Below are 22712 nucleotides of genomic sequence, written 5' to 3'. Positions count from 1 at the left end.
CCTGTTTCTGAAATGCAAAACCCAGTGGTCCATTTCCTATATTAGAGCACCATCTTGTGGTTCACATCATCTGGTACATATTTGGGACCAAGTCTTCTAGAAAGAAAACAATGAATGAATTGAAGTAGATAACAAATACTTGATCCCTTAAGCTGTCAAGCAGATTCAAATTACTCAGGAGTTTACCTGACAAAAGCAAAAATTTGTCAGGAAACAAATATGCCTAATTATCAGAAGGTGCTTTTTTTTTTTTTTCTGATACGGAGTTTTGATCTTGTTGCCCATGCTGGAGTGCAGTGGCGTGATCTCGGCTCACCGCAACCTCCACCTCCTGGGTTCAAGTGATTCTCCTGCCTCAGCTTCCCTAGTAGCTGGGATTACAGGCATACGCCACCATGCCTGGGTAATTTTTTTTGTATTTTATTAGAGACAGGGTTTCTCCATTTTGGTCAGGCTGGACTTGAACCCCCGACCTCAGGTGATACACCTGCCTTGGCCTCCCAAAGTGCTGGGATTACAAGTGTGAGCCACTGGCCCAAAAGGCGCTTCTTAAAAACTGTCTTTGTTTACAATGCTTAGAATTTATAGACCAAAATCAGCTCTATGAAGGGCTGCTAATATCCTCTGGGTTCCTCTAATGGTTTAACTCTAACCTTTGAAGGGAATGTTTATAAAGGAGTATTTGGTGGCATGTGAACAATCTCAGTGAGTTGTTAACTCTGGATTACTCTGTGATGGTGGGTACTGCAGTTAAAGCCGCTGGAGTTCATAGTATCTCCACTCTTTGAAATGCTAGAATACCCAGAATGCTAGAGGCCATGTAGTGCGTTGATTTGCGCTGAGGCCAGGCTACCTGGCTCTGCCACTTAATAGCTGGGAGCTTGGGCAGATAATTTACCACCTCTGACTGTGTCTTCCCATCTATAAAATGGGGTAATCATAGTACCTACCTCATAGGGCTGTTGAGAGTTTAAATGAGTTATTGACTGTAAAGCACTCACGACAGTGTCTGGCATAGAATGTGTGCTATCTTTGTGTTGGCCGTTGTTGTCTTAATGCACTTAGACATGAGACAGCTTTTGCTTTTCTAATTTCCAATTTTGTAGATGAGGAAACAGGCTGAGTCATGTGACTACTAGTTAGTGACAGGGCCCAATCTCCCAGACTCTTGAATTCTTTTTCTAGTAGTTTCAGGATCAGTCATCTCCTTTGGGGTTCACTAAATAGGACCTTAGACCTAGCCTGAAATAATATACTGCCTCCTCCCCATTTGGCTCTCTCATAAAGGGTTTGGGTATTAAGTATGCACATGAATATTTATATTTATTAGATTGACATAGTGTCTTTCCTTTGAAGGTGTCCTAGAGACATACAGAAAAATCCAAGATTATAAATTGAGGGAGAGTGGGCAAAGGAACAGAAGCCAGAGGAATACAAATGGCAAGAGACCAGAACTGATGAGCAGAGCCAAGTCCTCCAAAAACATTTCATTGTATTTTTGGGGGGTATCACAGGCATGGCAGGACAGAGACTTGGCCAAGTTTTTCCTGCCCTTTCCCCTCAAGGAGAGCTCTGATTTTAATTGTCTCTATGAGGCCCAGGTGGCTGATGGCCTTTCCCTTGTGATGTGGTCCCTGCCACCTGATTCTACAGAGTTGCCTGTCACTCTAGTATAGATGTTGTCCTGGGGGAGCTGTGGCAGCTTGTCTTCTGTAGAGGTCTTACTTCAGGTCGGAAGACAGAATGTGCCTCTGAATTATATTGCTAGTTAAGCTCAGGGTATGTGTTTTTGACCAGGAATTACTTCACTGTTTTGAACACAACCTTTCTATCCACAGTTGATGTACCAAAATTAATGACCCAGTGAGTGTCATTCAGCATAGTGGGGTTATGCTTGTGCCAGGTTATTTTTGCACAGTGCATGGCTTGACTGTTTGCTGGATGTATGTGATGCAGATGTCATGGTAGAAAGTATCCTGGTTCAGGTACTCAAGGAGCAGGTTCTAGGTCTCCCATAATCATGGTTCCTGGTTTTTTTTTCCAGCTGCATGCCCTTGTGATAGTCACTTCATTCCTTTTAAGCCTTTGTTTGGTATAGATTGGGATAATATTATCCACACATATCCAGCCTTACTGGGTGATTGTGTCCTACAGATGAAAAGGACTTGAAAAAAACTCCAAAAACCATGCAGTGATCCTTCATTCAGATGTTAATTAAGTGTATGCTTTGGGCCAGGATGTGTGCCATGGACATAGGACTGCACAGAATGAACAAGTCCTTATCTTCTTGACGCTTCCATTCTAGTGGGGAGCACTGTGTACATCTCAAGGGCTAGACTCATTAACACAGAATCTGGATTGTCATTTGATTGGATTGTCAAATCGTGGAATCGGCAGGTGGTTCTCTTGTGATATCATTTATTCCACTGGGGTATGTGAACATTTGTCTCCAAGCTAAGATTTCATTTTAAAAAAGAAAGCTGGGGCTTCTATACAGCCTAAACCTGAAGGAAGTGAGGAGTCAGACACCACAGGGCTGGCTTCAGGCCTCACCTGGGCTCTGTGCCCCAGCCTCCCTTTTGTGTCCTACAGATCTGTGCTTTCCCGAGTTGTGTAAGTTAGCACCCTCCATGTCTTTGCCCTGGTGCCCCCTCCCCTCACCCAACCCAGGTTCACTTTGGGAAATTGGATGTGATGTGTACGTTGTGTGTCTTGGCCCCAGCTTGACATCCTGTGAGGCCCCATTGGTTACCTCTTAAGTAGGGCCAGCCATCAATAGCCTGCACCTTGTTTGTAGAGGAATTTTAGGAACCACAGCATTAAAACATGGAAATCTGCTTGTATGTAGGGTTTTAGCATGTATTTTTAAAGCCTGGCTTTTATGTAAGTTTTGAAGTTATGAACTGGAAGCACTAAATATGTTCAAATCTTTTGAGACCACAATGTCTTTGTATATGTGTATATACACCTATTTTTCTTTAAGATAATTTGTGAAATGTTACATATTTAATAAGAAAGCACTGATCTTTGTAGCGGAATTAGAAAATTGTTTCTTTGACTAGGTGCCAAATAAGAATAATTTCTACCATTTATTGAACACTTTCTTTTTTTTTTTTTTTTTTTTTTGAGACGGAGTTTCGCTGTCGTTACCCAGGCTGGAGTGCAATGGCACGATCTCGGCTCACCGCAACCTCCGCCTCCTGGGTTCAGGCAATTCTCCTGCCTCAGCCTCCTGAGTAGCTGGGATTACAGGCACGCACCACCATGCCCAGCTAATTTTTTTCTATTAGTAGAGACGGGGTTTCACAATGTTGACCAGGATGGTCTCGATCTCTCGACCTCGTGATCCACCCGCCTCGGCCTCCCAAAGTGCTGGGATTACAGGCTTGAGCCACCGCGCCCGGCCTATCGAACACTTTCTACATGTTTGGCATTTTACATGCTTTAATCTCGGTACTTATAAAAATCTTAGGAGTTGGGTCTTATCTCAGTTTTATAGATAAAGAAATTATAGGAAAGGTGGAGGTACTATATGAATCCCAGGACCTGGCAAATTTAAAATGAGCAGTACTCTTAAATGCTGGCTACATTTGGTATGATTGTGAAATATATATTCAAATATATTCATTTTGCTTCAGTCTTGACTATAATCTCCTTTTTGTATTCTTGCTCTGGAGTAATTATAAATTTAAAGTCATTTCTAATAGTTATGAAAAGAAAGTTACAGACTAAAAAATACAAACTCTAAGTCTTCAATTATGAAAAATGAAATTCTTACTAATTTTTAGGTTGAAAGGGATTTTCAATTTAGGTTTGAACAGATTTATTCATGACTGGGAGCCAGCTTCCTTTCTTTACTGAATTCATCCCATTAATACAATTACATTTACCCTACAGTTTAAACTTTTATATCACGGTTTTGTATTTCTTCAAATATTAAGGAATTTTTTTTTTTTTTTTTTACAAAAGGCTACTGTTGAAATGTGACTAGTTTTACACACACATGATTTTTATGTCTTTGTGTTCAATAGAGGGCACCACAGCACAGATCATGAATGTCTTCAATGAAGATTTGTAGGTTTTATTTTTTCTTATATTAAGAGCTAAACAAGCTGAGTCAATTTTTTTTTCTACATCAGACTGCTAACTTTCCATATACTATACAGATGTGTATATATATCACTGTATTGAGTTCAGTAGATCCAGGACATCCTTAGTTAGGGTGAAATTATTTTGCATAGCTATATATTGTTCTCAGCTAAACTAACATACAATACATCTAATAAAATCACATTGAGGAAAACTGATTTTCAACTGGTTCCACTTCAAGGAAAAAACAGATTTTGCTTTGTTTAGTCTGAAATTGTTATGGGGAAAGGAATAACTTCTGATCTGCACTATAAATATCTTTTTAGAAATTCCTTTAAAATCCTATAGGCTATTTTTTATTCCTTTTATAAAGGTTTGAAAATCATGTACTTTTAAAATGGAGGTTTCTACAAATGACATTTTGTTGACTGTTTTACAGAGTACTCTTTATATTAAGTTTGAAATTGATTTTCTGCTATTAGATTTGTTTGTGGAAAATATGGCACAAACATGACTAAGAAAAAATAGGATTTAATAGTATGATGGTGACAGTCACAGCCCTCTCTGATAGTAAGCAAAATAGTACTCAAAATAAATTAATTATGCTCACCTAACCAGATGGGAAGACACTCTCAAATGTTTTCATTTTAAATTTCAGAATGAACTATCTGACTATAAAATTAAAAGCATATAAATACATTTAAAATTATTTTTGCTTATTTATAACTCATAATCATGGAGTATGGTGGCATGAATTTAGACAGAGAAACAGAGGGGATTCAAAAACCAAAACTGTGCCTGTCCCACTCACTGGTTTGAACTGTAGGCCTAAAGGGCTTCAGATGTTCCTTCCCCAGCCACATCTTTCTCCCTCTTTCGAATTGTGAGCTGGGTGGGCCTGGCCCTTTCTCTTTTCATCTGTGTGTCCCCCAGATGGCAGTATTGAGCAGAAAAGAAAACTCGGAAATAATGAGTCTAATGTACAGTAAAATTGGAAATTGAATTATAGCTCAAGAAAAAGGACAGTAGCCTTGAGGTCCCGATCAACCTGGACTCTGATCACTTTTGTTTGCTGTACCCATGTGTTAAGTAACTAGTGAGTTAATAACAGTACGTGAGCGGTTCAAGGCTCAGTAGAATTGCTTCAGACATGAAATAAAGCTAAAATGAATTTGTGTCCAATATCATTGGCATTAGTGCTCATTACTTTTGTGGTGTAATGCCTCAAACCATCTAAAATCAATTTTAAAGATTACCCATTATTTTATAAAGAAAATAAAACACATTTCCAACAGAAACAAAGCAGTGAGTACAATCCTATGAACAGTTCCTTGTACTTAGGGCAGGCAGGAAACCGCTGACAGAGGCCACAGGAAACACTCCTCAGACTTCACAGACTTCACAATCCATGTTCATATTAATGGCTGTTGCTCTATAACTCTTCTCTTAATCTGAAGTATTTAAAACAAGAATGGTAAACATTTGTAAATGTAGAAAATAAATCTCAAAGAGTAGTAAAAGGGATTTACTACTTAGCTATTTGTACTTGATAAATTCATCATTATCATGTGACATGGTCATCTTCTGGGAGGACCCAGGGCCGAGGACACAGAAGGAAAAGGAAGGATTTAGCTGCTTTGCTTGAGGTTTTGCCTTTTAAAAAGCACAAAAGTTTTCCTTTTCCTTTTAATAGACCAGTAAAGAATATTTTCTCAAACTGTAAACCTGCTGAAGCAAAGAGACAACTAGGTTTTGAATACTGTGCATTTTTAGGCATTTTTGCCTTCTTTAAGAAATAATTGTTTTATTTTGTAGAAAAGGACTTGGTATTCTAATGACCTTAAGATTTTCACTAAATCGATATTAATGGTCAAAGGAGATTTACTTTCCTTATTACTTATTTAAACAAGCAGCGTATAAGGCAAGGTTCATTTGGTCTGAAATACATGATCTATTTTTCATAGATCATTATATCGGAAAAATCTTTTGTTGGACAAAATTATACTTGGGTTTTAGTGTTTTAGTTTTGTCCCCTATATCTGGTCTTAGTGTGTCCTCTTACATAATTATTGAACTGTTAGTAGAGACTAAATTATCATATGTCAACATCTTTGCTAAAAAGATAAACCAGTTTTTATTTAAATATAAAGGTGTACTTTGATTTGATTTCATATTCTAAGATGTGAATTTCAGAGAAAACAAATTCACTGATGATATGAATTTGAGCATCTATAGATTTTAAATTAAAAACTACAGGATAGTTTTTAATTTTCCATGTAGTTCTGATCCCCTGGTTGAAATCTGTTCTGTCTTTGTAAACTTTGATCTTGAATGTGGGAAGAGCAGTATGTACTCATTACTAAATTATCATATTTTAATTATGTATATGGTAAAGTTGGCTGGGATCAATTTTATTTGGTTGCTCATTTTGACAACACAGAGATTCAGTGCCGCCAAAGATTTTGGAGAAATTTCTAGTCAACCTTAAGTATTAAAAAAAAACCCATCTCTCTTATGAGCTGTTGTAAACATGCACTTAAATATATAACTATACTTGTAAAGTTTTAAAATATAAACTATGCTGAGAAGTGTATCAACCTCTTCATATAATTTTTAATAGCAGTGAAAGTTTTGATGTTTCATGACAGCCTATCCCATAAAGATCACTGAATTGACATGCTGTTGGCAGTAAATTTTTTTTAAAGTAGAATAAAATTTCTATGACTATATAAGCAAAATATTTCCATAATTAATCCACATGGTAATAACAGATGGTTAAATTGAAGAAATGTCCTTGAAGTTATTCTTTTAACAGATGTTCTTAACTATTAGCTGCATTTTTTTACCCACCTAAATTTCCAAATAATTGAATAAAAGTTAACATATGCTTTCCTCCCTTTAATGGGCAGAGCCCATAATTGATGCAAAGTTTACCACAGTAGAGAAATTAACTTCAGTGGTACATTTCTAATGATTTTTCTTTCTTCTGCCCTATCATTGACCATCCTGTTCACCAATTATTTTTCCTTTTTTTTATATATAGAGTCCTACAGAATGCACTTTTGCTTTCAGATAGCAGCCTTCACCTCTTCTTACAGAGCCATCTGAATTCAGAAGACATTGAGGCGTGTGTTTCGGGGCAGACTAAGTACTCTGTGGAAGAAGCAATTCACAAGTTTGCCTTGATGAACAGACGTTTCCCTGAAGAAGATGAAGAAGGAAAAAAAGAAAATGATATAGATTATGATTCAGAAAGGTATTTCCTTGCATTTTGATTTAATGTATATGTATTTATATAACACATAGTACACATATGCATGTGTATAGATAAATGTACACACTTCCCTTTTTTGTTGATGTAATACTAAGATAATGAAAAAATTAATTGACTGAGATTTTATTGAGCTGTGACAGCTCATCATAGTAGTCTTCACACACACCTCCACACTGAATTAATGAATGCAGTAGAAATTCAATTATTTGCATTCTGATTATGTGACTTTCATTTAGTCAGACTTGAATTATTCGCGTTTAAATTATCTAGCTAAAAAAATACCCAACTGCACTCCAAATGGCTAATTAAAAGTCCAAATTTCCTGTCTCTCTTTGTGACTGGAGATAATTAAAGTTCTCCTCTGTTACTCAGGCTTTGAGTGTGTTGTGAAAACCAATTTCCTCTTTTTATTATTTTCCCCCTCTCTTCTTTTCCAGTTCATCCTCTGGGCTTGGACACAGTAGTGATGACAACAGTTCACATGGATGTAAAGTAAATACAGCTCCACAGGAATCCTGAAAAATAATTCTAATGTTACTATCTTAGGAACAGCAAATTATGTCCAGTCATAGAGAAGATAGCTTCGTAACAATATATTCATACCTAAAGCTCACTGTCATGATGTTAGGTATTTAAATTCTTAAAGATGTTGGGTTGTTTATTAATGGTATTTTTATGTTGTCTTATTTTAGGTAAGCTGCTGTGTAAAGCTAAAAATCCTGTGAATGTAATAAGATCCTTTATAGGCAGACATTATTGGTAAACAAGATCTTGCCCTCAAATGAAATGACTTACATGTTTAAAAAAACCTAGTTGGCTTTATTGAATTTAAAAAGATAGGTAAATAAGTAGCATTTAAAATCAAGATACAGCATTTCTTCTTGTATCAATGGGGCAGTGTTACTGTAAACACGGTGTATATGTTATTAACCACTATGAAGAGTAACAGCATAGACGAGACTGCCTCTCTTAGACATGTGGCTGATATTTTGTGGATACCTCCCATGCACTGGCAAAACACTATGCTTTTGGGTGTTTGACTGAATTATTTTAAGAGTATTTAACCTTTCCAGTATTCTGTTTCACACTTAGATGGAAATGTATCTTATGAGTAGAGACATATTAAAATAATGTTTACATCTTAGAAAAAAACATAGATAATGCTAGTAATATTACTTATAATTGCAATATACAGATTCAGAAAGACATTTTCATTGTCCAAAATCAGCTTCACCAAATGGTTTCTGGAGACGAATCATTTGTTTTCATTATCACATAATTAGAACTACAGGTTAATGATTTATTTTCTGACTAAATGTGCAATTTCTTATCACTAGATAACTTTCAGTATCAGTGGTGGTTACTTATTACTTAAATCAGTGGAAAGATCTTATAAAAATTAATAAATTTAATTTTACCAATAAATATTCCCATAATTTAGAAAAGGATGTCAACTTGCTAATTTCAGAAATATTCATTAAAAAAGCCCTTTCTTTTAAAGCATCCACTTGAAGACTAGTATAATTTTATAAAATGTCTTTTTTTTTTTTTTTTTAGTGTCCCAAAGGTACCTTAGATAAACTGTTTTGAACTTCAGATTTCAGATAAGGCAGAATTTTCGTGAGATAATTACCCAAGTTTCTTCCATGTTGAATGGTACAAAATATTTCTGTGAAACTAACAAAAAGATATTTTCAGATAACTAGGATAACTTGTTGCTTTAATTAAATGTTACCCAGCCTAATTGGAGAGTGGCCAGAGCTGCTACAAAAAGCAACCTTTTCATTTTCACTAGGAATTTAAAAGTTATTGTATTATTAAAAAGTCTTTACAATGCTTGTTTCAAAGAGCCAACAGAAAAAAAAGCTAACAAAACTAAAAACTAACATTTAAAAAATTAAATTCGGAATAAGAATGATTTCTTTAATTTGTCCTTTTTTCTTTGGTCTAAAACATTATTAAATTTTGGTAAATATTTTGATTTAATGTGTCTTAGATCTTCATTATTTTAATACAGGAAAAGAAAATATTTAGCAATTTCTTACCATGCTAATATGTAAAGTTTGTGCCATCCAGGCATTTAAGAGCGATCCTCATCTTTTCAGCAATATGTATTTGAGTTGACATTTGTTTTACAGCTGTTTTGAAAAACACATACTGTGCCACCAATTGTCGTATTATTTTTAGATAATGTATCATAGCCATCAAAATTAACATTAAGTAATGCCTAATATTTGGTATGTAAATGTCATGAGTTCATCATTTTTACATTAAACGTGAAAAAAATCAAATTTGCTGGATCACTTATTTTATACAAGAGAATATATTCTGCCTTAGACCAAAACTCAGTGTTTTTGAATTTTTTGATGGTGAAATATGGTAAAACATGGTTTGATATTCATTATAGTTATACATATTTGAGGCTTTTAGCCTTGGTTCAGTTGTTTTGGTGTCCACACACTGGTTTCTGAAAACTGATTTTTTGCAGCTGAGAGATTTAGATGAACTTCAATTCCCAATGGTTTTCTTGCTTCATCTCTTATTTTTCTCTGGCATATTTTTATAAAGCTTTCTTTAGGAAAAAGAAAATAATTACTTTTTGTAATTAACCTGAATAGAATAGATGTTTAACACTATTTTTAATGTGACTTAAATGTAAAGAATTGTAATCCTGGATTCTTTATTATTACAATACAGCAAAATGGCATTTTCCCCGGCTAATTCTGAAAGGGTAAACTATTCACCTATAAAGCCAATTTATGTGTTTTGTTGTAGAACCAGATTTATATGTAACCCAAAGGTGTCAACAGTGAAAGTCAACAACCTGTTACTTAGGCTTCTTATAAAGTCTCACTTGAAAGAAAGTTACTTAATTCTAGTTGAAATTTCAAGTTTTGAAAATTACTAGGGAAAAACAAGTATTTATTTTTAAGCAGATATTATCCCTTAAGATATTAAGTATCTTACTAGTTTTTCAAACCTAGTCCACATTTTATTGAATAATTAAATACAAACAACTGATATGCAGTATAAAGTAAAAGAACAAATTTTCTTTTATGACAGTTAAGAAGTTAAACAAATTCATTTAGCCTGGCCACAATCACTGTTATATCCAACAGTAAACTGGATGTTGTTTTGAATTTGGTTTGTATTTTTTGGGTGCCTCCTTATGATTGAGCTACTGTGGTACAAATAAGGCTTTCAGTATTTGAGCTGTAAAAGAAGACCCTTTTTCATTAGAGGCCTCAACATTTAAAAAACAAAAAAAAAACAAAGCTTATTCTGTTTCTAAATAGTCTTCTTCTTTATATTGAAATTATTAGCTGGTATCCTATGAATACAACGAAACATCTTTTCAATGAAGGAAACAATTTATTTCAATACAATTCTGTGTTTTTGTTTGGAATACAGACCTTTTCTTAGTTGATTATATATAAACACATTTTCAAATACAAAATACTGTCTGAAATTAGTTACTGCAATTTGACATTCAAAGCATAGAATTTTCTTTGCAAATAAAGGTCATAAGAAAATAATTTTAATAGAGTGGAGTTCAAAAATGTCAGAAGGATGTAAATAAGCAACAATTTCTTTAACATTTGCTATATATACAGAGGACTTTGGTTCTATTATTTATGCATCTTACAAACCAGTCACCATTGTCCTTTTTAGCAGACACAATTGCGCTTCAGTCTTACTGGAAACTTTTCTAGATCATGAGCAGTGCATTGGACACTAATTTTTTAGCTGCGCAAACTCTGATAGTTAATGACCCTTTCTCTTTCTCCACGATTCCAAAGACTTCTTTTCAAAAGATATAGAGGAAAGAGAGAGAGCGAGAGAGAGAGAGAGGAGAGAGAGAGAGAGAGAGAGAGAGAGAGAGAGAGAGAGAGAGAGAGAGAGAGAAACCCATTAAGCTACAGTTTCCTCCTGAAATTAAACTCTGGTCTAAAGACACTATGCAAATGGCTTATGCTAAAGAGGAAAATACCCTTTCTCCCCCGACGAGAAGTGTAGATTCATCCAAATGCCCACACCGCTTGTCTTTGCTGCTAGAGGCACAGCACGGGCATAACTTGTGGTTGTGTTTTTGTTAGTTTCTTACCTCTGGGCCTTCTTTATAGCTTTGCCCCCCACCCCACTGGCGGTGGCGCTCCGGCGGCTGCAACCTCGGCCGCCTGTTGGCTGCAGCGCCTCCGCGGCCCGCGCGCATCCCCCGCGCCGCGTCCCGCACACGCGCGCTCCCGCCGCCTCCCACCCGGACAGCTCTGCCGGCGGCGGCGACTGGGCGGCAGGTAGCGAGCCAGCCGGCCTCGGTCCGGTAACCCATGGCAACCGCTCTGGTAACCCATGGCAACTGCGCGGCGGAAAGAAAAAAAAAAACCTTGGTGGAGGGGGCGGCGGGCGGTGAGTGAGAACAACGACCGCAAAGAGACAGCGATTTACCGCGCGGCCTGCGGCTCTCGGCCGCACCTGCTGCAGACCGGCCTGCGAGGCCCCTTCCCGCGCTACCGTGACGAGTCTGGCTGCTGGGGAAAAGAGCATAAGCAGAGCTCGTGCAGAGGGGCTCCGGGTGGTGCGCTTGGTGTGGGAGGCTGCTGTGAACGCCGATGACCCTGTGGACCTCCGCGTGTCCCGGCTTCCAGGGCCCCGCGGGACTAGAGAGCGCGCGTGGATTGGGCCCTGCCGCCCGGGGGCTGGGCTAGGGGCGGCCGCGCGGGGGCCGGGGCCGGGGCCGGGGCTGGACTCCAGGCTTTGTTCTGTAGACGCTCGCGCCCGGCCCGAGGAGGGGCGACAACGTGCTGCCCTGGCCCGGTGGTGCCCAGCCCCCGAGGGTTCCCGCGAGCGAATACGGTGGGGCCGGGCAAACTCTCCACGCCCTAAATTTTGTCATCTGCACACTCACCGCACACATTAGTTAACCCCTTTCCCTTGTAGGCCCCCAAGAGGCTAAAACCTGCCCAGCGGGCGCGCGGCCGCGTTAACCTGTCCCCTCCCGTCTGGAGAGGGAGGGGACAGTCGCGCCTGGCGGCGGGACTGTGCTGCTGGGGAAGAAGTGCGTGGCTCCAGGTCCAGAAACGGGCCTGGGTCAGGGTGCTATGTGTTTGTGTGCGCGGGCGTGTGTGTGTGTGTGTAGGGGCTGCAAGCGGGGAGATACAAGTTTGACTTCCGCTTTAGGCTGAGATCCCTTAAGAAGGACTGTGTTCTAGTCCCTGGAGAAAGCCGGTAACACGTCAGGTGCCAGGCCGCCGGAGGACAGGAGGGGGCGCTGCCGGGCCAGTGCGGAGGCTGCAGCCGCCCTCTGCAGAACGCGCCCTTGTTTGAGTCTGGCGAGCTCCCCGCGTAGTGGAGTGGTGTTAGGGCTCCCAAGTAGAAAGAACCTGCTCCCTACGTAGGTGTCGGTTATACTTAGGAGCATCGTTTGCTCGCTCGTGTATTCGCAGAACCCCTATCCCGCAATAAGATGGTTCAGGAAATACAACTGGAACCGTTTCCAGTGCATGAAAGTCCACAGAGAAATGTAGTGAGGTGAGAGACCACGCTAGGAATCTTCAACATCCAGGTTGAATTCTAACTAGCTGTGATTCCAAGCACATTGTGATGTTTTAAAAAGGAAAAGATTTGGCCTGGTTGATTTTGAGGTCCTCAGTTAATCCACTCTGTAGGTGTGTTACAGGGACAAATCCCAATAGCAAAGCCATCCGGAATATCTTTTTTGTTTTTTGTTTTTTTTTGAAGGCAAAGGCCTATGCAAATACAATATGCACATACTTCCGAAAAGTGCTTAGATCAACAGTGTTTAAGATATTCCATAGTTTTACTGGTAGACAAGGGAAGCTGGCTATGTAGAGAATCCTATCTTAATACATTCATAAAGACAAGAATCTTAGATCTTAGGGAAACTTGGCTTATTTTCACAAATATGCACGTTCTGGGTTCCACTGCTTACAGAGGACCCAGCATCAGGGAGCATGTGCTAACTGTTAGAGGTAAAACACAGGCTGACCTGCCCTGGGATCCAGGCAGTACAATCCCAGCCCTCTGCATGTCGGTGTACTGGGAGCCCTGTGCTTTCGTTTAATTTTTTTTTTTTTTTAACAAAAGCAATTACAGAAAAGTGCAAATTTAACGTGTGACATTTAACATTTTGCCGTGGCAGGCAGCCTCCACTTAAATGGGGCCTTTCTGCGGAACAACAGGAGCCAAAAGGCCTTGTGTCATGGAGTAATGTAAGACACAATCTGGGCTGCAAACGCACAATGAATCGGGAAGGATTTATGTAATTAATTGACCAGTCTTAACCTGTTATCGTGATGTAAGGAATTTGGAACTCATTAATTTGGGCTCTGACAGATTTCATATTAGAGCTGGCAAATATGGATTGAGCCTCTTATTCTTGTAGCAGCTGGAATTTCCATGACAGTGAGGCTTAGTGAAGAAGACCTATTGCTGGAGTCAAACTGCCTCTTGCTAATCAGTAGCCCTGCTCTGCATTAAAGGGATAATGAAAAAAAAATGAAAAAGCATATTACCTAGCTGAGGGAATGGAAGGAGCTTGTGTTCACTCTGCTAGTATGTGGGTTGAGCTCAAGCATTTGTAGTTGAACAAAACATTAATTGCAATCATAGAGTTAGGTGCTTTCTCAACACCATGAGAGAAGAGAAGGTAGAATGGTGTCAGGGTCAGGTTTGGTATTATCCAAGTTAAAGAGGGATTAAAAGACAGAGCCTCTGCATTTCCTCTGTGTGCACATAGAGACTGTATGAAGAAGGAGACAGAAGTCTTAAAAGCGGCAAATGGAAGTTTTTTTTGGTAATGTCATATCCACAAATGAGCAGTTCTGAGCCCTGAAGGAGAGACTGCCTTTCTCAGGCGCCAATTTCTGATTCCTGGTGGGAGTTCCCTAGTGGACCCCATGAAACCCAGAACTCACATAATGAGCATTTTGTCGATAATTTAATCTGTGTCCTCTTCAAGTTGTATGATATTTACTGAATCAACCATTTGGAAATATCCAGTTTCTTCTTTGAGATTGTAAATAAACTCAGTAAAAGTTTCACTTTCATTTTTTTTCCACCTTTGACAATTGGAAAATTGCTAGGCTCAAAAAAGGTCCCAGAGATTAAACAAAATGGTTTTTTTTTCCATCCTTCACAATAGTTTTCCCTTATTGCTGTACTATGTGATAAGGTTAATATAACAGCTGCCCTAAGGATCATTAATACAGGGAGATAAGCCAAGTTGCATGCTAGAAACATTTGCAGGGTATCATTTGCCTTCTTCTCCTGATTAAGAAGCCTTAGGTAACAAATACAGATCACAGGCACTTAATATTTAACTTCCTAGAAGGTCCAATCGATCTTTCCTAATGTGTTGTTATTCATAAATACTCTTTAAAGTTGGGTACTGACTGCTTTTGAAATGTATTCTTTAAAAAAATTTGTGTGCTACCTACCTTTTAAAGTTTACAGTCAAACATAATTTACTTTTTAATACGACAAATAGTTATAACCCCTTCAGAAACAAAGATTTCCACCCTCCTCACTTCCTTCTTTTCTTTTTCGAAAATTGCTTCAATTTCAACCAAATTTTAAAGTAAAGGATTTTCCTTTTAGTTAGTGATAATGGGATTTGATCTATCAATGAAGTGCTCAGTATAAAGATTTGTTTTTGATTATATTGTTAACAAGTGATTTTTTTTAGTTTTGACTCCACTTAAATGAATGCATAAAGATAAATGCTAGAAATTTGCATCAAATATTAATATTATCCCTCACATTGAGAGCAAAAAGGGAGCTAATAGTTGTTATTGGTATTATTTTAGTGACAAGGCAATGAGAATAAACAACTGATACCAGCAAGGCTTGGATAACTAGTATAAACCATGACAAGGGCGATTAATAGTGTGTATAAACACACTTCAAGTTTGTATACATGATCTCAGCTCTCACCTAGCGATTTCTTTGTATTTTTTTTAAAGGGTGATTTGTAAGTTGGCAATTGCAAGGCTATCAACTCATGTGCTGTGTGTACTGTTTATATATCAGAGGTATGGAATAGACATACTGAAGTGTGATTTACTGGAGAGAGTATTGATTTAGAAGGATGTTTGTGAATCAGGTTCTGGCTCTGCAGCTGGCACATACCGAAAGGCAGCTCCCAACCCTTCTGGACCTCAATTTCCTCATCAGTACAATAAAAAGACTGGATACAGAACGTCGTAAAGGTGTTCCCTATGGTGCTAGTTCTGAGGAACGCTAGTAAGTCTACTAAAAAGAAACAGGGGCAAGTAGGATGGAGGTTTCCACAGCCAGTTACATTTTGGACATGTTAGGCTAAACAAAGTTTAACAATTTTTCTGTAGGATTTCTCAGTGCCTTTCATATGGTAATATTCACGGTTAGGCCAGCTCGGTGGCTCGAACCTGTAATCCTAGCACTCTGGGAGGCCAAGGCAAGCTGATCACTGGAGCCTAGGAGTTTGAGACCAGCCTGGTCAAGGTGGCAAAACCCCGTGTCTACAAAAAAATACAAAAATTAGCTGAGTGTGGTGGCTCACGTCTATGGTTCCAGCTACTTGGGGGGCTGAGGTGGGAGGCTCACCAGAGCCTGCGAGGTTGAGGCTGCAGTGAGCCGTGATCGTGCCACTGCATTCCATCCTGGGCAACAGAGCAAGACCGTCAAGAAAAAAACAATTCACGTGAATCTCTGAGAGACAGAGCGAGAGAGAGAGAGAGAGAGAGAGTGTATGTGTGCATGTGTGTGTGCACACGTGTGTGTGTATGCATCTGTGTGTAGGGATATCGTGCACAGGTTTCCTAAACTGATTCGAAAAAGAGAGGCTAAACAGTGATCCCTTGACTCTATAGTACTTTGGATTTCTACTGAAAACGATTAAGGGGCACTTGCATTCACCCTGGGTGTTCTTGAGGCCAGAGTGCAAGGAACATGTGGATATCACGAAATGAGAAAGATTCCCCTTCAGAGAACAGGTTCTACAAAGAGGCAGGGAGTATGGTACTAAGTTTCTTATTATTTATTTATTTTTGAGACAGGGTCTTGCTCTGTTGCCCAGGCTGGAGTGCAGTGGCACAATCGTGGTTCACTGCGGCCTCAATCTTCCAGTCTCAAGCCATCCTCCCACCTCAGCCTCCCGAGTAGCTAGGACTACAGATGCACACCACCACACCTGGCTAATTTTTTTTGTATTTTTGGTATAGACAGGGTTTTGCTATGTTGCTGAGGCTGGTCTCAAACTCCCGGACTCAGGCGATCGTGCTGGGATTACAGGCGAGAGCCACCTTGCCTGGCCTCTAAAACTTCTTAAAAGCCTCTGTTTCTTTTTTTCTCTTTTCTCACTCCCACTAGATGCTCCTTGACTTATGATGGAGCTGTGTTCCAATAAACCTATGGTAAATAGAAAATACTGTAAATCAAAAATGAATTCAATGTATCTAGTCTACTGAACATCATAGCTTAGTCTACCTTACACATACATATTCAGAACACTTACTTTAGCCTGCAGTTGGGCAAAAACATCGAACATGAAGTCTATTTTATAATCTAGTGTTGAATACCTCATGTAATTTTTCAAATACGATATTGAAAGTGAGAAGCAGCATGGTTGTATGTGAACTTGACATAGTTTCTACTGAATGTATATTGTTATCATGTCACTGTAAGTCAAAAAGTCGTAAGTCAAACCACCCTAAATTGGGGACTGTACAGTCATGCATTGCTTAACAATGGGGACATGTTCTGAGAAATGCGTTGTTAGGCAGTTTTGTTGTGGGAACATCACAGAGTGTACTTACACAAACCTAGATGGCGCAGCCTACTACACACTCTGGCTCCAGCCTAGTGCTCCTAGGCTACAAACCTGTACAGCATGTTACTGTACTGAACACTGTAGGCAGTTGTAACACTATAGTGAATATAAGTGGTCTAAACATAGAAAAGATACAGTTAAAATACTGTATAAGGCCGGGCGCGGTGGCTCACACCTGTAGTCCCAGCACTTGAGGAGGCTGAGGTGGGTGGACCATGAAGTCAGGAGTTCAGCCTGGCAAATATGGTGAAACCCTGCCTCTACTAAAGATATAAAAACTTATCTGGCTGTGGTGCTGTGCACCTGTAATTCCAGCTACTCGGGAGGCTGAGGCAGGAGAATCACTTGAACCCAGGAGGCAGAGGTTGCAGTGAGCTAAGATCATGCCACTGCACTCCAGCTTGGGCGACAGAGTGAGACTCCATCTCCAAAAGAAAAAAAAATACTGTAGAGGGCACCTCCATGACACTCATGAGGCAGCAGTTGCACCTGCGGTCTGTTTGTTGACTGAAATGTTACTATACATCACGTAACAACATATCTATCTCTATCCCATTCCTCTTCAGCTTTTTTTCAAACTCCCGACAACTTTAGCCACTTTCTGAATTTCCAGACCCAGCCCATTCTGGCTCTTGTCTTTCTCCCCCTTTTCTTTAACCCTCCAGATCTATTCCTTGCTTTTCTCCCAGTAGCTCTCAGAGTGAATCTGAAATGGCAGTCCCCAGTCCTCTCGGCCCCTCCCCACTCTAATTCCAACCTTTGCAGCCACTTAGGAACTAGTCTGACAAAGATGGAATTCTCCTGAGAAGTCTGGGTGGAGGGCATGGGGGCAGAGGGAGGTGGAGGTAGCGGGAGGGGAGGTAGGGTAGTGGAGGAGGGGAGGGAGAGTGGAGGACGGGCACACCGGCTGTCACAGTGGTGATCAGAGACAAGCCTGCAGTCTAACCGTGTAAAAGGTTTTCCTGAAACTCCTAATTTTGTTTAGTAGTAACGAACACCCTTGCATCCAATTTTTGTTTTCCTCTTTGTCGGTCTACCTACCAAGTTTATCCCCTGACCTTCAGGGGACCTCACCCCAAAGCCACTGTGTGAAAACCCACCTTATTTCTAAGGCCCACCGAGGAAAGGGTCTATGACCTTCTGTGGCAATCCATGACGAGGATTAACCACTCTTTTTAGAAAATGATTTGGTCTACATGCCTCTTGCTCCCATTAAGCCCAATGTATGGCCAGATCACAGGCCTCAAGGTAAATGTGTAAGGAGGCCTTGTGTGAGGCCACCAGGAGGGAGGAGGCACTGCTACCATCTGAGCACACTGAAATTCAAAACTCCTAAAACGCTGTGTGGAAATGTGCCGCATTTGGAGAGGGGAAGACAAAACGTGTTTGTGGGTTGGAGACGACTTGCAGGGTTTACAACACAACTATATTTTATATATATTTTTTTTAAAAAATGAAGTTTTCTTTAACCTTTTATTTTCTAGTTGAAATGTTCTCAACATTAGTATATCATCCTAAGTTTTGCTCTAATTTGTGGTTCTTTTCAGAATCAAAGGTTTGTACATAACTGTGTTAAATGATGACCTCCAAACTTAAATGTGAAATTTGTGGAAAGGTTTTGACAGTGAGTTGCATTGTGAGCAGTTTAATTTAAGTTGTCTTAGTGGAGTCTAGTTATTTTTATAGTTGGTGACTCAGCCTGACCTCAAAACAACAAAAATGTAACCATAGTAAACATTTATTGAGCTCTAACATTGTGCTGACCTATAAGAGAGCCAGACATGAGTAAAGGTTTGGTGAAGGCAGGTAAGATTATACTGTCTGTTAGAGTAGAGGAGACGGTTTGAAATAAAATGGAAATAAATGAGCTAGAGTCACCTGGACAACGCTGTAGCTGTCACAAAGAAACCTGAGATGGCAATGGCTCCAATGAGGGAGAAATCGACTTAGCTTTTAGGTAACTCTCCAAAGCAGGTAAGCAAGCCCTGCTCCAGGAAGCCGCCCAGGACCCAGGTTGGAGGAGTGGCTCTGCCATCCTTAACACGTGATTTCCAGGATTGCTCCTCTTTCTAACCAGGATAAAGGAAAGGAGAGAACACAACTGGAGAAAGCACCTTTTAATTTTTTTTTTTGAAACAGGGTCTCACTCTGCCACCCAGGAGTGCAGTGGTGCAATCTTGGCTCATTGTAGCCTCAACCTCCTGGGCTCAAGCAATTGTCCCATTTTAGCCTCCCGAGTACCTGGGACTACAGGTGCATGCCTCCATGCCCAGCTAATTTTATCTGTTGTAGAGATGGGGGTTTTACTGTGTTTCTCCCAGGGTGGTCTCAAACTCCTGGGTACAAGCATCTTCCCATCTCAGCCTCTCAAAGTGTTGGGATTACAGGCATGAGCAATCATGCCTGGCATAACTTATTTTTCAATACAGATTTTTAAACATACACAAATGTAGGGATAATGCAGTATAAGATATTCCCATGCGTCTACCACTGAGCTTAAACAGCTACCTTCATGTGTCGAACTTGTATTATTTATATCCCCCAAATATGCCCCACTGCTTTGCTGCATTATTTAAAATCAAATCTTAGACATCTTTAAGAAGATGATCTGGAAGTTGTACGCATCATCACATCACTTGGTGAGAACTCAGTTACATGGTCACACCAGACACAAGCAAGGCTGGGACATGTCTCTAGTTGGGCAGCCATGTACCCAGGAGGAAGGAGAGAATGCCACCCTTGGGATTACAGAATTTGAGGAGGTATCCTTGAAAAAGGCCATAGAGGTTGAAATTACATGGTTCAGAGGAAGACCAAGGTCATTTCTACACTTTTGTGAAATATGACTGATGCCCAGTGCATAATGATACCTTGTGAGGGCTGCAGGGCAAGTCTTGCAAATCTTATGCACTCGAATTTTCAGCAAATTCAGCATTTGCTGAACGAAAACAGAATGGCAAAGTGAAGTGGCTTAGAGAGGCACCACCACTCTTGCTCTTTTTCTCACCTGTGTAAACTTGGCTGAGTTAAAGATTTTAGAGGAGAGAAAGTCAATATATGTCTAAATTATGAAGATGGTGTATTTGCTTCTGCTGTTAGAAACCTATGTCTTTTAAGGTGTTATAAAGTGTATGTGTGTTTTAGATTTTATGTATTTCCATGTAATAAGAAGAGAACAAGACACCACAGAACTTAAAATATGCAAAAGAAGAAATAGTTTACACTAGTGTAATGAATCAATTCATGTTAAAAACCTTTATTGAGCATGTGTGGTATTCAGAAGATTGAGCTGGGTCCTCCAACAGATAGGTAATAACAAACCTTCAGCCCTTGTTCTTTGAAGCTCTCAATCTGAGGGCAGACACGCATGAAAACATCTAACTATAATGCAAGACAGAATGAATCAGGTGCCGTAGTTGGGAGTAGTGGACATCCATTGTTTTACCTGCCCAATATCCATTCTCTTCCTGCAAGACTCTTGATATTTCTCAGGGACCACCCCTCTCCACTCTCAGTCCCAGTGGTTTGAGTGAACCTGAGTCAACCTGCATCTCCACAGGGGGTTGTAACCTAAGTCTAGTCAATAAGAGCAATTGTATTTTCTGATTGGCCCAAGTAATGAGTGGTTCAGAAGTGGTCACATGCCCAGTCAAAACTAATGAGTTTTGTGCTACTGTTGAGAAAAGAACTCTTTCCTCCTCTGGGGTGGCTGGATAGGATGAAAGCCTGGAACTCTGGGAAGCTCATATTGCCACTGCTTGAAAATGGAGCCCACATCAAAGGTAATAGAGCTGAGCGATGAAGGGAGTGGGTCCTCATAAGCACTGCAGTAAGCATATCATTCACTAATTTATTCATTCATTTGCTCACTTGCTGACTTTACCTGTGCGGTTGCATTTAATCCCTATTAGCTCCCCCAGTTGCTTTCTGAGGTCTCAGTCACTGGCTATCCACTGTGGTCCAAAAGTCGGTGAGTACGGTACAAGAAGATATTTTGAGAAAGAGACCACATTCACATAACTTGTATTACAGTATATCATTATAACCACTCTATCTTATTATTAGTTATTGTTGTTAATTTCTTAGTGTGCCTAATTTATAAATTAAACATTATCACAGGTATGCACGTATAGGAAAAAACAGTATATATGCGGTTCAGCCTATCTGAGGTTTCAATCATCCACTGGGGGTCTTGGAATGTACGCCACTGGATGAGGAGGGACTACTTTAACATTAATAGAAAGTGGGTACCATTATTCTCATTGTGTAGATAAATCTACTGCTGATTAATGGAAAAGGTGGGATTGAACACAGAATCGGATCTGTTTCTAATACCCTATATGGTCTTTCAAGGAGAAAATAGCTCTTATAAAACCAATGCATTCTCTTAGCACCTAGAATACAATAGTGCATTCCCTTAGAAGGTTCCCCTTATATATTTCTTGACTGGGTGCATATCGTGGTATAAAGAATGGTGGTGCTATTAATGAGGGTGGGAAGTACAGGAAGAGGTACAGAAGGAAGAGAAGGGGAGGATGAATTCAGGTGGAGCCAGGATGTGGGTACAGGAAGAGATGATATGCCCAGAGGTAAAAATGTGAGGTTGGAATAGAGTGAGAGGTAGAGGGGAACATTTAGAAATCTTCTGAGAGAAGTGATGAAGGACATCTTTCCCAAATGTTATCTCAGTGAGGACTTCATATACCCCAAATTGCAATCTCCTTCTTAATTCCCTTTTCCTTACCTTCCCCATCTCTCCTCCCTGCTTTGTATTCTCATAGCATCAATCACCTGAATCTAAATAGATCTCTATTTGTTTTTATCTATGTCCTCCGCATCCCCACGACAATATAAGCTTTATCTGAGGAGGGAGATAGGCCGTTGTTCACGGTGGTATCTCACATGCCTAGACTAGTGCCTGCCACATAGGAAGTGCTCAAAGTATATTTGTCGAATGAATGACTGAATGAAGGAGTGGAAGTGGGTGAGATTGCTCAGTGATGGCAGAGATAGAAGAGGGTAGACAAAAGACCTGGGAAGAGGAGACCCTGGAAGTGACTGAGACAATCTAACTGGCAGAAACCCAATCAAAGAGCAATCCCCAAGAATAAGGAAAGCAGAGGGCTTCCAGAGCAGCACAGCCGGCAGGGTCAGATGCTGCTGAGGGGTAAAATATGGCCGAGGCCATTACATCTTGGGAATGTTGCACAGGATTATGGTGTAGAGGTTCTTGGGATTTAGAGTCAAGTATGAGTGTTTGAATTCCAGTCCTGCCAGTTACTAATTTGCTAGTTATGTAAATTTGAGTAACTCTCTAAACTTTGGAGCCTTGGCTTGTTTACCTGTAAAATGGGTGTAATACTGACCCTCCCTCAAAGCATAATTTTAAGGATGCACTGAATTATTATATGTGAAAGACATGTATATGTGTGAATTATTACCATTATCACTGATTTGCAGTGGGTAGAATAAATATCAACAAATAAAGGAAGTCATGAAAAATCTTGCTAAACCATTATT

General features: G+C 39.8%; 1 protein-coding gene and 1 long non-coding RNA gene across 6 annotated transcripts in view; one reads left to right on the top strand and one right to left on the bottom strand.

Annotated features, from left to right (window-relative positions):
• The window catches only part of SNX10 (sorting nexin 10), a 76010-nt gene extending 66356 nt beyond the window's left edge, over nt 1–9654 (top strand). For all 5 annotated transcript variants that reach the window (XM_021670144.2, XM_021670145.2, XM_064380530.1 and 2 more), the window contains exons 6-7: nt 7133–7345; nt 7801–9654. In XM_021670144.2, the coding sequence (XP_021525819.1) occupies nt 7133–7345; nt 7801–7882 (295 nt within the window). In that variant the 3' untranslated portion in view covers nt 7883–9654. The remainder of the gene's footprint in view (nt 1–7132; nt 7346–7800) is intronic.
• LOC105713989 (uncharacterized) lies at nt 4605–11488 on the bottom strand. The gene is made up of 2 exons (XR_001106705.3): nt 7176–11488; nt 4605–5540 (listed from the first exon to the last, which is right to left on the bottom strand). It is a non-coding gene; the product is annotated as an uncharacterized LOC105713989 (long non-coding RNA).
• Between the last annotated feature and the right edge of the window lie 11224 nt (nt 11489–22712).

The sequence above is a fragment of the Aotus nancymaae genome, unplaced genomic scaffold (assembly GCF_030222135.1).
Source record: "Aotus nancymaae isolate 86718 unplaced genomic scaffold, 86718_ANA_hifiasm-v0.15.2.pri h1tg000025l, whole genome shotgun sequence".
Lineage (NCBI taxonomy): Eukaryota > Metazoa > Chordata > Mammalia > Primates > Aotidae > Aotus > Aotus nancymaae.
The sequence above is the reverse complement of the archived record's forward strand: the minus strand, read 5'-3'. Positions and strand labels throughout refer to the sequence as shown.